The sequence below is a fragment of the Natrix helvetica genome, assembly GCF_964273705.1.
Source record: "Natrix helvetica genome assembly, chromosome: 2".
NCBI lineage: Eukaryota > Metazoa > Chordata > Lepidosauria > Squamata > Natricidae > Natrix > Natrix helvetica.
Genome location: NC_138552.1, coordinates 224,934,745 through 224,949,119, shown reverse-complemented (window position 1 = coordinate 224,949,119; position 14,375 = coordinate 224,934,745). Strand labels below are relative to the sequence as shown.

Sequence of the window (14,375 nt, the reverse complement as noted above, 5' to 3'; positions counted from 1 at the left end):
CAGGGAGGGGGGATCGGGGAGGCCTGGTACAAGCCCTATGTAAGGGTCTCTCTGCTTATGAGTCAAAAACCCTAATTGGATTTTGACAGAGAGGGTTCTCGGCTCCAGAGCAAAGAGACCATCATGCACAGCCTGAACTGGGCCTCCCAGAATTTCTCCCATCCTCCTGAGGCTCCTTACCTAAGATGACATTTGCTTAACAACATGCAAGATAATTTAACAACTGAGATTGGGAGTGCCAAGACTGCAGTTGTTGAGTAAAGTGATTACGTGATATCACATTTAATGATAGTTTCACTCAGTGACTGAGATCCCAATCCCAATTGTGTTTGTTAAACAAGGACTAAATGTACAGTGTATTACAAACAATAAGACTATTTGGCATCTTGATCAGGAGAGAATTTTGCACCAACATTTCCTATAGCTCCTTCTTGTATTTTATACCATTTATGTTTTTATGAACAAATTTAAAATATATGGCCAATAAATGACAAGATATACACACCTGTTGACTTCATGGAAACATGGGCAAGGTGATATAAAATGCAATCCAGTGCTGCATTGCCAGACTTGTGTGCAACAAAATACAGTTTCTTCTAGCCACCACCCTACACATTTACTCTGACATCTTATCTTGTATGTTTCCTCTTCCTTTAAGGAGCTCTGACTGCAGTTCTTTCAAGCAAGTCAGTGAAACAGGATCAGCAGAGAGATATGGTGAAGGATTACACACTGAGTTACATGCTGATAGGATAACTGAACCCAGGGCTCTGTAATCCAACTATCTCATCAATATTCCAGAATGTTTATAAAGCACTGCTCCTACATTGGCCAAAGTATGGCAAGGAATTTCAAATATATTGAGTGGCTTGGGTTATCTATTGACTCCTCAGATTTGAAAAATGAAAATCAGAAGTATGATAAATATAATCGTGTTGCTGAATCTTATCACAATTTAAATCGATTCCTTGTTTATTTATTTTTAAACTTGCCTTCTTGTAAGAAATTAAGATCAATATATCTAATTCCTTCTTTCTTTGCAAAAGAGATTGAGGGCTGGAGTACCTAAATGTAAAACCAATATGCTCAATAAGCTCAAGCTCTTAGTGGTAACAACATACTGTGTGAATGTGGAAAGAGGCAGAGCTCAGCCCATCTGCTAGTGTATCAACTACTGCCAAAAATATGTACCAATAATGACTTATTTTTGGCCAATGACAAAGCCAAGAAGGCTTCATTCTGGCAGTCTAAAGTTTGATCTAGCCACAGAAGAAGCTGCAAAAAAAATAAATTTAATCCTAAGAAAAAAGACTGAAGTACAGTAGATGACGTCCAAAATCCTTTCCAATTGATGATTTTATAATCCAAGAGCTTCTGCTTATATCTTAACAAAGTTGTAATCAAATTTTCAGTGTCTTTTGGAAGGATGGCAGCATTTCTAACCTTGAAAACTACTATCAATATACAGATAGTCCTTAGTTATAACCCTTTGGTATGGCGTCCATTAGAAATTACAGCAGTAATTTCCATACCAAAGGGTTGAATGAATGACATTTATGCCCAGTCCCCAAAGATATGACTGTTAGAGTACCCTTGTGGACACGTATCAAAATTCAAGGTGCACCTGGCCTTATTTGAGGCAGCTGCTGGCTACACCAAGCCTTCTGCCCAAGGCTGCTCATGCTGTTCTCCACAAAGCACAGGATTCTCTCATAATGCTTTGAAAGACTTCTGAGGCCTTCAAAAACCACACAAGAAAGCCACTCACTCTCATTCTCGAAAACGCATAGGCCATTCTCACAATGCTTCAGAAAAACCTTCAGAAAGGTTCTGCCTGCTCTGAACAACCCCATCTCATGCTTTGCCATCTTATAATCAATTCTGCAGAGCAGGGATCACCAACCACTTGGACCTCAGGGACCACTAAATTCATAATTTTAAATCCTGTGAACCACAAATATGATTTTTTAAAAAAAAAGGTAAATAGTATTTAGTGCAATATAAAAAATGCAAATAATTTTTCGGCGGACCACCCAAATTTTCTCGCAGACCACCAGTGCTGCTGTAGAGTATGCCAGAAAGTTAAAGAAAATCTAAGTCAGAGTCAAAAAAGACAGTAGCAAACTAATTTCTCTACAATTGTCAGGAAAACCACATGGTTCTAATGACGTAACAATCAGGATGTGACTTAACTTGAGGTTATCTTTATCTTTATTTATTTAATAGAACAATGGTCTGCAAATATAGGACAAGCAAAATAGAAAAAGATATTTAATCTGAAAATTAATTTTATTATTGTCTTGGACACCTTTGGGCAGTGTCACTAAATGGCAAGATATTTTCTATACACTGTATAATTTTAATACAAATATATACTGTTGTTCTTCAGAGTAAAAAAAATTAAAAAAATTTTTTTGGCGAAAACGGGCCCAGTTTTTTTTAAAAAGGGCATGAATAACCTTTAGGAGGCTTTCTAGAGTGCTCCTGGGGGCCGGGGGGGGGAATTGAACAGAAAACGGCCCATTTTCTGCTCATTTCTGTCGTCCCCAGCCCCCAGGAGCATTCTGAAAGCCTCCTAAAGGTTATGCACTGCCATTTTGGTGAAGGGGGCGGGGTTTTGGGAGGCAAAAAATGCTCTAGTCAATGTATAAGACGCACCCAGATTTTCAGCTTCTTTTTTGAGGGGAAAAAGGAGCGTCTTATACTATGAAAAAAACCGGTATATTATTACAAGAGTTCACTGGACATATCCAACTTTTGGATGTAGAAGAATTATCTCATGTAGAACTAACTGTGAGAAAAATGTTGACTAATACTGTATAATTTTATTACATACAAATAACGCTCATCACTTACTCTTGATGAGATGTGCAAAATTCAGCAAGTTTGTCTAGCTCTTCATTATTCAGTTCTTTAGAAGAATTCTTTAGATTTGGAACCACACTGCCCTCTGTTGCTTTCCATTTTGTTTCTGTTAACAAAACACAAGTATGTTAAAAAATGAACTATTTAATATTTCAGAAATATAAATTCTAAAAAAATAAACAAATATTATAGTACAGGGGTCTCCAAACTTGGCAACTTTTAGACTTGTTAGGGATGTAACCCTAGGCTTGGCTTGGCAATGTATATAAGCTATGATTGTAACAAATGTATCTGTTACTTTAAATGTTAGAGAGATGTAATTGATTTGTTACCTCAAGCAGCCATAAGAGGGAGCCAGAATGACTATTAGCTCTGTTTGTTAGACGCTGATCGGTGTATTGTGAGGTACTGTGGTTTGCTACTGTTAGCTGTTTTGTGTGCTAGACTAACTATTTGATAACTGAATGACTGAACCATGTATGACTTGGACTGTTAACTGGACTCTGAATACCTCTATATTTCCACATAGTAAACTTACTATATTTCATACTATTCAGTGTCCCTGTATGCTGGTGTGTGTTCATTCATACCACTCTCATTATGCTTCTCTGCACACTCGCTCTCCTAACGGGGAGCTTACTTACTTGACAGACTTCAACTCCCAGAATTCCTCAGCCAGCAAAGCCGAAGGTTGCCAAGTTTGGAGACCCATGTTATAGTAGGTCTTTAAGCAGAACAATAAAAAAAAAGATGCCTCCTTTTATGAAAATTTTATGAGATTCTTCCTATCCCAGTAAATGTTCGTTCAATGTGCTCAAAAAGTGATTCATTAATAAGATTTAGGTGAAGTCCTAGTCATAGAACACAATGTAGGCAATTATCCGGCTGGGCTCATAACGTCCCTGTAATCAATGCATTATAATAGAAAATGAAGACATTTCTCAAGTTTTACCAAACATACAAGCTTCCACTATATGACATACTTACCCCACTGCTGTTGAAGGGAAGAGAGATTTGCAAGTAATTGCTTGTGATACAACTGTTCAAGCCGAATGAACTTCATTGCTTTCTCATCTAAATGGAAAATAAAGGAAAATACAGACACGGACTGCCACTCATAAATATGTTTTCAAACTAGCACCATTTTGTGATAAGAGGAAAATTTGATGTGAACACAGACAGGTTATCCAGTAGTGCTGATTAGGCTTTGAAGCTGATAGGTAACACTCAGTTTGCAAGTCCTAGATCAGCAATACTGACAGTTGCTTCTTCTTTGGATATGCATATGATTTTGATAGTTCTGGCTGTTTAGGCACACGAAAAGCACAATAAAGGAAAACAAGGCTTCTTAGTCATAATAAAATTGATTATAGCAATCGCAATAGCACTTAGACTTATATATCACTTCACAGTGCTTTATATTCCTCTCTAAGCAGTTTTACAGAATCAGCATATTGCCTCCAACAATCTGGGTCCTCATTTTACCGACCTTGGAAGGATGGAAGGCTGAGACAACCTGGAGCCAGTGAGATTCGAACTGCCAACAGCCAGCAGTCAGCAGAAGTAGCCTGCAGTACTGCATTCTAACCGCTGCGCCACCATGGCTCTTATTATTATGGCAAATTCTGTAGAATGAGAATGCCATGGTGGTTGCTGACTTTTGTTGTTTCATATATAGCAATGGTCTGGAACAGTCACAAGATCATTTAGCTACTGTAAATGTAGCTTGCAATAATTCATAATGCTCTTCTATCAGGTACCTGAAGGCAGAAGAAGCATTTTGTAAGTGAGCATAACCATTGATTAAGTCATTTAAGGTCACAGCCTTTGGGTGTGAAGAATCACCATTGGTTCCACTTTCAATTGAAAGAGTCAACAGGGACGAATAAAGTCCTTAATTTTACTCTTCCAAAAAGTGCAGAGAAGACTCTTATAACTTACTGCTATGACAGTCAAAAAAGTGAGGGGATGGTGAGGGGCAAACGTTTGAGCATGTGCAATGGAGCAACCTTCATGAAAAAAATCTCCAAGATGAAGGCTCTGAATATATATATACAAAACACATATATGTGTTGAGATACAGAACAGGATATGGAATGATTAATTATATGATCGGTGAATTTAAATTTAACAGAAAGCATTGTATTCTGCAGTAGTGTGTCTAGAAACAGGATAAGAAGTGCAGCAAAAAAAATCTTGCTACCGCAATGAAAGAAGGATCAAATCTTTAAACGTGAATGTTTACACTGTGCCTTCTTGAATACCGCCTCTACATATATTTTAGAAAATTAGTAGGTATATATATCTCCCCCCTAGCATTAATAAATCAAAATAAGTGTAAGAAGAATTTTGGTTTTATTGAACTGTACTTTAAAGTCCATGGCTATATGTTTGCATTTTGATATTAGACCACAGTCAATGTTGTATTTTTTAAAAAGGATACATTCTCCATCCTGAAAATATGTTTCAGCAATCTGTAAAGAAAGAAAAGGGGAATTTTCTTTATATATTTTTAGTATATTTTATATCTGCCTATACGGGACATAAATTTCATGATGTACTAAAAAAAAAAGGCTTAAAAAGCGAAACTAAACTATTAAGCTACCTGGTACACTAAAAAAAAAAACAATACAGATGCCAGATATAGTCAATAAGGACATTCAGAAGAGTGCTGCCTTATGTATCATCCATCCACCTAACCAAGTGCTGTTTACTTTAATGCAGCAGACTTTGCTTTTTTATTATGGGTATTATTTTGAAGTACAGACATATTAGGACCAGTGGGATTGTATAAAGAACTCAGTCACAAAAAGCTACGGTACTGATCAATTTATCACATTTTGAACTAAACTCTTAGGATGTTTTGTTATCTATGTGGGATATTTGTGTAGCTTAACTATAGATAAATATTATACAAGGGTTTGGTACTTTGAAGCATGCCAGCTGTTTTTAATTTAATCACAAAACTTTTTTTAAAAACAGCAAATAGAGCCAGGAAGACTGGAGAGTACAAATGAAAGTGCATAGGAGTAGCAGGTTACCTATGCCTGATCTCTTAGGAAGTGTAGTAATTCTTTAACATTCAAGTAGAACTGATATCTGCCGCTTGATTCTGTTAACAGAAGTGATGGGGAATGAAGCTGATAACCTAAGTATAGAATACACATATTGCTCTGAGCAATACATTCAGATTCTAATAAGACAATACTTAAAATTACATGCAGAGATTTTACTTATACATTTTGAAATCAATGTGATAAACACCATCAACATCAACAAGATGAAAAAACAGATAAGCAACATCTTAGTACCTGATGCAGGAACAGGGGAAGCACGTTTGAATCGATTTGCTTACATTCTCCTTGAAGAAGAGAGAAGAGAAATTGTAAAGTTTGAGCTGGTTCTTTCAGAGGATGGTTTGAATTTGTCTTGTTCCCATCTGCCCCTTGCACATAAGATACTGCGATAAAGTCAGCTTTCTCTTGTTTGACTGCAGAAATATTAAGAGAAATAATTGCTTTTTCTTGTAAGAAAACATGTCAGAAAAAATATATAGTACCCCAGATAATTTCAAATTTGATACATAGATGTGCTGACAGAAATGTTTGTCTCTGTCACTGTTAGCTCAGGTCTCATTAGTTTGTAGCAAGAGTTAGGATTTTTAACACGAATGAGCCGTTGCATTGACAGTACCGTATTTTTTGGAGAATAAGACGCACCTTTTTCCTCAAAAAAGAGGCTTAAAATCTGGGTGCATCTTATACACTGAATACAGCGTTTTTTGCCTCCCCAAACCCCACCCCCTTCACCAAAATGGCCATGCAGAGCCTCTAGGAAGCTTTTAGAGAGCAGAAATGAGCACAAAATGACCAGTTTTTGGTTCAATTTCAACCCCCCCCCCCCAGCTCCCAGCAGCACTCTATAAGCTACCTAAAGGCTATGCATGCATTTTTTTTTACAAAAATCAGGCCATTGTGAAAAACGGATCGTTTTTGGCTGGTTTTTGCTTCCCCCCACAGCACTCTGCAAGCCCCCTAAAGGCTAGTCATGCCTTTTTTGGGGGAAAAAACAGGCCTGTTTTCGCGAACAATGGGCCGTTTTTGGGAGGTTTGCAGAGTGCAAAAACTTTTTAAAAATTTTTCCTCTTCAAAATCTTGCTGCATCTTATACTCCGGTGCGTCTTATACTCCGAAAAATACGGTAATTAGGTTTTAGACATCTACTGGCCTGAGTGAAAACGGGATCTGACTGGAAGAAGAGGAGAATGCCTAATGAGTATTGAGTTTGGGTGGTAGCTTGTAATGATATGTGGGAATGAGCTTGGGAGGCAGGAGGATGGGCTGTAAATCTGGTTTTTGAAGTTGTTGCTTTTGAAGTCAATCCTCTATATGAGTTTAGACAGAAATTCCTAAAAGAAAATTTGAAGCATTTTTGCCAAGTGTAGTAAAATGTACAAATACAAAATAGTTCAATGAACTTGAGCTATACCATCAATATGTGTGTATTTAGGAAACCACTTGCCTTTCCTGCTAGGACTTTTTGTTTTTCTTGGATTCTTTTTTTCAGGACAAAGCTTCTGTGGCGTATCTGATTTCAAACTTTTAAATGCCCTATCTCTTTCATCTTCTTGGAAGCAGGATGAATAGTCTCCACTGTCTTTATTATTATTAATGCTGTCCTGCTCAACTCTTCCCATTGTATTACGAGAGTTTTTCAGAGTATTCTTCTTCTTACTGTTACACTGATTTTCATTTTCATCTGGAGAAGAAGCCAAGCAAGATTTGATCCTTTCTTCCTGTATGTCAGTATGAAGTACATCTTGTAAATTTAAATGAAGATCATTTGTAGGAGATTCCCTATCATCCATTATAGTGAACTTTATTTCCACTTTGTCCAAATAACTCTCAGCACTAAAAACAAAGTAAAACAGTGATGTTAATAATCTTTACTACTAACCTTTGCTAAGATTGTGGAATGGAGTGAGCTTTCTACCATTATAGATAGGTAGCATTTCACAGTTGTGAAATATAATAATCAGATTTTATAAATATGAAATAGCATTGTCTTGAAAAAATATAGTTATTTCAAAGAAAATGGCTTAAAACTCATATATCTACTGATGTGCATTTGTGAAAGTCAGAGTGTTATAATTAGCCAAATACAAACACTAATTGAGAATCTAATATTTAACAAGATGTTTAAACGAAGAAAAGCTTACATTATAATTAGAATAATTGCCTTGCTAGTTCTTACATTAAGCAATTAATTATTCATCTGAGATGCACTTTGTAAACCTTAAACTCCACATCTTTTATGATGTAACTTTCATGTCCTTTCTGAAATGGGGGAAAATTAAGTAGAAATACTTAAATATTTGCCTTTCAAAGATGAAATCTGGCAGGACTGTTTAAATGAGCATTGGTGATTAAAATAATGGAACACATGATAAATTTGAAAGTTAAATTATTTTCACTATGATAAGAGATATGATTGGAACTGTTTTCAAATTAAAGTAACTAATTTCATAGTACAAATACTTCCAGTCATAAATAAGAGAAGATTGTTCTTATATTATTTATTGACTCCTATCAAATTAAGTTCCCAACCTTTTAAGTTCAGAAACAGGAGAGTACAGTAGTAAGAGCTAAATTACCTGCTGCCGTTAAATCAAGTTTCTTTTGGGTTCAGCTCAAGTCTTGGCAACTTCATAGGTATTCCATATGTTTTCTGAGCAAAAAGACAAAATTGATTTGCTATTGGTTTCTTCCAGGTTGTTAAATTGTACATATTTTTGATTCATAAAAGGTAAAATTATTTGAATCAAGTTTGGTTCCTGATGATTGCATTGACATGTCCATGTTGTTTTCCTGGCAATAATACCTTGTTCTGCAATGTTGTTTTTTTTTACAACTTCCCTGCCTAGCCTACAGCTCTGGCATTTCCTGATGGATTTCTCATCTAAGTAGCAACCAGACCACATCCTGTTTAACTGCCAAGCCCAGACAAGGTAGGCCAGTAGAGTTATAAAAACGTAACATTATAGCAACATACACAGAGTCATACTGGATGTGAGACACTGTGGGAGGCTGGGAAAATAATGGAAATTTGACATAAGCAGTCAAAAGATGGAAGGCAAGTTCATTGGTAACTGACAAGAAATAGGGAAAAACCATTTCAAAGAGACTCTGCCTTAATGATTACACTATAAATGCAGGTTAGAAATTTCTGTTTTAGTTTTCAAGACAAAAATTAACTATCAAATCCCACATTGCTAGATAAGATCAAAGAAGTCAGGCATAACACAGGTTATGTAGACAGTAAACACAAGGTCAATCAAAATGGACTCAAATGTCTATACACCAATGCACAGAGTATGAGGAATAAACAGAGCGAATTAGAAATTCAAGTAAAAGAGGGCACATACGATATTGTTGCCATTACAGAAACTTGGTGGGATGAAACCGACAAATGGAACATACAGCTAGAAGGATGTATATTATTTAAAAGAAATAGACCAAATAAAAGAGGAGGTGGAGTTGCACTATATATAAGAAATAATTACCTCTCTACAGAAATAGAGCACAACAATGATGAGAACTATCTTGAATGCATTTGAGTCAATATTAAAGGTGGGGGGGAAATGACATTGCCATAGGTCTATATTACAGGCTACCCAACCAAGCACAGGAAGTAGATGAACTTTTTGCTAGTCAGCTAACTAAGGTATGTAGGAAGCACACTACAATAGTAGTGGGGGATTTTAACTACCCTGACATCAGCTGGGAAACAAACTTTGCACCAAGTGGAAGATCCAACAGGTTCCTAACAAACCTAGCAGACAACTTTGTTTCCCCAAAAGTAGAGACAGGAACAAGGGGATCGGCCATATTGGATTTAATTCTCACTAACAGAGAGGAAATGATAGAAGGTGTTGAAGCCACAGGAACCCTGGAGGCAAGTGACCATGCAATATTGGAATTCAGCATTATGCAAACACAAGTAGTAGAAAGAAGTCAATCTAGAGTCTTGGACTTTAAGAGAGCTAATTTCAAGAAACTTAGAGAGAGCTTGGGAAAAATTCCATGGATGAGAATCCTCAAGGGGAAAACAACTCAAGAAGCTTGGGAAATTTTGAAAAATGAGATTACAAAAGCTCAGTCTAGCACAATACCAATGAAGAAGAAAAATAACAGCTCCCAAAAGAAACCAGGATGGCTGCATAAAGAACTCTCTGACATATTGAAAGGCAAAAAAGATATAAAGGTATAAAGAGTGGAAGGGGGGGGGGAACATAACTAAGGCAGAATATTAGCAAATAGCCTGAGCATGTAAAGATGAAGTGAGGAAAGCTAAGGCTCACAATGAAGAAAGGCTTGCCACAAAAGTAAAAAATAACAAAAAAAGCATCTTCCAACATGTTAAAAACAAGAAAAAAGTTAAGGAAACAATTGGTCCATTGCTGGGAGAAAGTACTTTGGCAAGAAGGTGACAAGCAACAGGGAGAAAGCAGAACTATTTAACTCATGTTTTGCATCTGTCTTTACACAAAGGGATAAAACAGTCCAACCTATCAAAAACAGCACCACAAAAACCAGATTAGGAACATAAGTTGAAATAGGGAAGAAAATGGTAAGTGAGCACCTGTCTACCCTAGACGAGTTCAAATCACCAGGACCGGATGGATTACACCCCAGGGTTCTGAAGGAACTGGCAGACGAGATCTCAAAACCACTGAACTATATCTTTCAGAGATCCTGGGGCACCGGGGAACTACGGACTGGAGGACTGGAATAGAGGACTGGAAAAGAGCTGATGTGGTTCCCATCTTCAAAAAAGGGAAAAAAACAGATCCAGAAAACTACAGACCTATTAGCCTGACCTCAATACCAGGAAAGATTCTGGAAAAGATAATCAAGCAACGAATTAGCGAACACCTAGAAGCAAACAAAGTAATAGCCAAAAGCCAACATGGGTTTGTCAAAAACAGATCATGCCAGACTAATCTTATTGCATTCTTTGACAAAGTGATAAAATTAGTGGACCAGAGGAATGCCGTCGATATAGTTTACTTGGACTTCAGTAAGGCATTTGATAAGGTAGACCATAACCTACTACTAGATAAAGTAGAAGAATGTGTGTTAGACAGCATCACCACCAGATGGATTCGTAACTGGCTGACCAACCACACTCAACATGTAGTCCTCAATGGAACTGCATCTACATGGAGGGAGGTAAACAGTGGAGTACCCCAAGGCTCCGTTTTGGGCCCAGTACTCTTCAACATCTTCATCAATGATTTGGATGAGGGAATAAATGGGGAACTCATCAGATTTGTAGATGACACCAAGCTGGCAGGAATAGCCAACACTCCAGAAGGTAGGCTAAAAATACAGAAGGATCTTGACAAACTTGAACATTGGGCACTATCTAATAAAATGAAATTCAATGGTGAAAAGAGTAAGGTTCTACATTTAGGCAACAAAAACGAAATGCACGGGTACAGTATAGGTGGTATCTTGCTCAACAGTAGTAATTGTGAAAGGGATCTTGGAGTCCTAGTGGACAACCATTTAAATATGAGCCAGCAGTGTGCAACAGCTGCCAAAAAAGCCAACATAGTTCTAGGCTGCATCAACAGAGGGATAGAATCAAGATCACGTGAAGTGTTAACAGTTTGCCTACAGAAGTTGTGAATGCCCCAACACTGGAAATCTTTAAGAAGATGTTGGATAGCTATTTGTCTGAAACAGTATAGGGTTTCCTGCCTAGGCAGGGGGTTGGACTAGAAGACCTCCAAGGTCCCTTCCAACTCTGCTATTGTATTGTATTGTAAAAAAGTACACTGTATTTAGTAAAGGTGACTTGGGTAAATACCAATTTTGGAAAATTATAACCAACAATGAAATGCTAAACCAGTTATTAATTTCATTACTGAGTTATTCTGATAATTATTTTGTAGTAATATTTCCTTACCCACCTAAGTATTCAGACTGAAAAGGCAAAATGCTTTAAAAAATAATTTACCATACTTCATATGGTACTTTCTATTTAATTCAGTAACTTCATGCCAATTTTTGGATGCTTTAAAAATACTGCTTCTAACCGGATATGTTCAATATTTATTAGTTCTTGTATTAAGTCTTATTTAATCTTATTTTTCTTCTAACCTTTTCTATGTCATCTTCTTTCCCATAACTCCTCATTAGCCAAGGAGACAACTATTATTTACTGAGCAAACAGTACTTTGCTAAATTTGCTGTTCAACATAGTTTATGAAATATACCTACTTGAGGATATGGATTTTGCAAGTTCCAATTAACGTGGCAAAAAAAGTCATCTATCCATTCAAACAATTGTTTGTAACATAATCATAACATTATTCATCCATTCAAACATTGTTTGCAACATAATCATAATATTATTTATTGTACTGGACTCTCATCAATATGCTTCAGTTTTAAAACTCTGATTTAATAGGCAAACAATGGACCAAAAGGCAAAATATCTTCAACCAAGGTATCTCAAATGGGCTAAGTTACAGAATGCATTTAAAAAATGCAGACTCACGGCTCCCATTGAATTGAAATTTGGCAAATTTTATAAAACAAATTATGACATAAACATTATAAAGCAGTTTATGACATATTATAAAAAAATCATAAAACATGTACTGTGCTGATGTTTGACTCACATACACAATTCAACATGGGCTGTTTTCAAGGCAAATACGTCTCTGAATGTATCTCAGCATTTCCAGTGAAGGCAATAGATTAGAAGTTCTGTCACTGTGAAGGAATTGAAAAATCTGGTCCAGAGGTGGTATTCAGCAGGTTCTGACCAGTTCAGGAGAACCGGTAGCAGAAATTTTGAATACTTTGGAGAACCGGTAAATACCACCTCTGACTGGCCCCGCTCTCATCTTTCCCGCTCCCATCCTTCCCCTGCCACGTCCACCTAGCCACGCCATGCCCACCAACCCACGCTCACAGAACCGGTAGTAAAAATTTCTGAATTCCACCACTGATCTGGACAGAAAATATTTCTGAAAGGATGTTCCATGCGGTTATGGGTTGTCTAGCGACTACTTGAATTTCTTTATTTTTAACTTTGGTAAAGGTGATTTCAATAATTTCAAGAACTTAGAACCTGTGAAGAAAAAAAGTTTTCCCCTCCTAATTGTGAGATATTAGGAATACATATAATCTAAACGCTTGGATATTTGGCTATGTTCATACTTTACAAACAACCTATCTAAAAGTAAGTTTTATTTGACAAAAGTTTGTCATTTTATATTCTTTGTTCATGTCATAAATACATGCCAGTTGCCAAGTTTACAAACTTTGATCATGTGACTATGGGGATGCTGCAACGATCGTAAGTGTGAAAACTGTCATAAGTCACTTTTTTCCAGTGACACTGGAACTTCAAATGGACACTAAATAAATAGTTGTAAGTCAAGGACTCCCTGTAGCGTGAAAGATAGATCCAAATAGTATTGGATCTATCAAATGCTTTCAAAACAATTACCTTCTGAATGTGCTGCATTTATCAACGATCAACTTAAAATCAACTTGATTTTAACAAAAATCACGACGTGTAACTGTGACTGTGCTTATAATCTTACTTCAATTATCCTTTGCTTTAAAAATCTGATAGGGTCATAAATGCAAGGATTCTTTGCAAAGTTATTTCTTCATTACTGTCATAAATGTAAATCATTGCTACACAAGGCAGTCACTAAAAGAGGACAACCTGTATTTGACTTTTTTATTTCAGTTAATCTGTTTCTTTCAATCAATACACAAATTCTAATTCATTTTAACAGAGAAATCATTCAAAAGACAAGAGTGGAAATTATACACTGATATCATCTCTACAACTTTTTGTTCCTTATAAATTATTTAATATACTGTCATTTGTTCTTTAAATTTCTTACCTCCTTTTTGAGAATCTCATTGACTCCGTCTAATCATAACTTTTTCTCTCTTCCATTTCCTCTCAATTAATTTACTCTTCCTTCATATATATAAGGGCGTAAGCTGAAAAAGGGGTAATCAGGGCTGATCAAGCCAATCTAAACTGGCTATGTATCGATTGAACAGGTGCCTACCAATCTCAAGGCTGGGAAAATAATGACCAGAAGTCTATTAACATGAAAGAGTGAGAAGAAAAGGTTTAGGACTTAAATCCTGCCAGTGAGTAATCAGGAGGACAAGTTTTGCAATTCATTCTCTCTCTATAATTAAAGTGCCTCAATATATTTCTAGCATTCTGGTCACTCACTCTGACATTAATCTTCATTCAGCACCCTTTTATTCTTGACTTTCTTTCCTTCTTGTTTTACCCTAGCTATCCCATTCCTACTAACTTTTCTTTCTTCGGATATATTCAACTCGAATACTCTATAACAAATAAGGCAGAAGCATGCTTTTGTTTGTTGCATGATCACTGAACCAAAATGTAGATTGTTTCTTGTTTTAAACAGCATGTATTTAGGTATTTGTTGCCCA

The 14,375-nt window shown here is 36.4% G+C and overlaps 1 protein-coding gene across 4 annotated transcripts in view; it reads right to left on the bottom strand.

Moving 5' to 3' along the window:
* The window catches only part of CNST (consortin, connexin sorting protein), a 43,736-nt gene that overhangs the window by 24,268 nt on the left and 5,093 nt on the right, over nucleotides 1-14,375 (bottom strand). For 3 of the 4 annotated variants that reach the window (XM_081940215.1, XM_081940218.1, XM_081940217.1), the window contains 6 exons: nucleotides 8,519-8,592; nucleotides 7,387-7,775; nucleotides 6,177-6,355; nucleotides 5,309-5,339; nucleotides 3,853-3,939; nucleotides 2,857-2,971 (listed from right to left, as the gene is read on the bottom strand). In XM_081940215.1, coding sequence (XP_081796341.1) covers nucleotides 2,857-2,971; nucleotides 3,853-3,939; nucleotides 5,309-5,339; nucleotides 6,177-6,355; nucleotides 7,387-7,732 — 758 coding nt within the window. In that variant the 5' untranslated portion in view covers nucleotides 7,733-7,775; nucleotides 8,519-8,592. Of the gene's footprint in view, nucleotides 1-2,856; nucleotides 2,972-3,852; nucleotides 3,940-5,308; nucleotides 5,340-6,176; nucleotides 6,356-7,386; nucleotides 7,776-8,518; nucleotides 8,593-13,801; nucleotides 13,905-14,375 lie in introns of all 4 variants that reach the window. The other variant, XM_081940216.1, reaches the window with a different exon arrangement.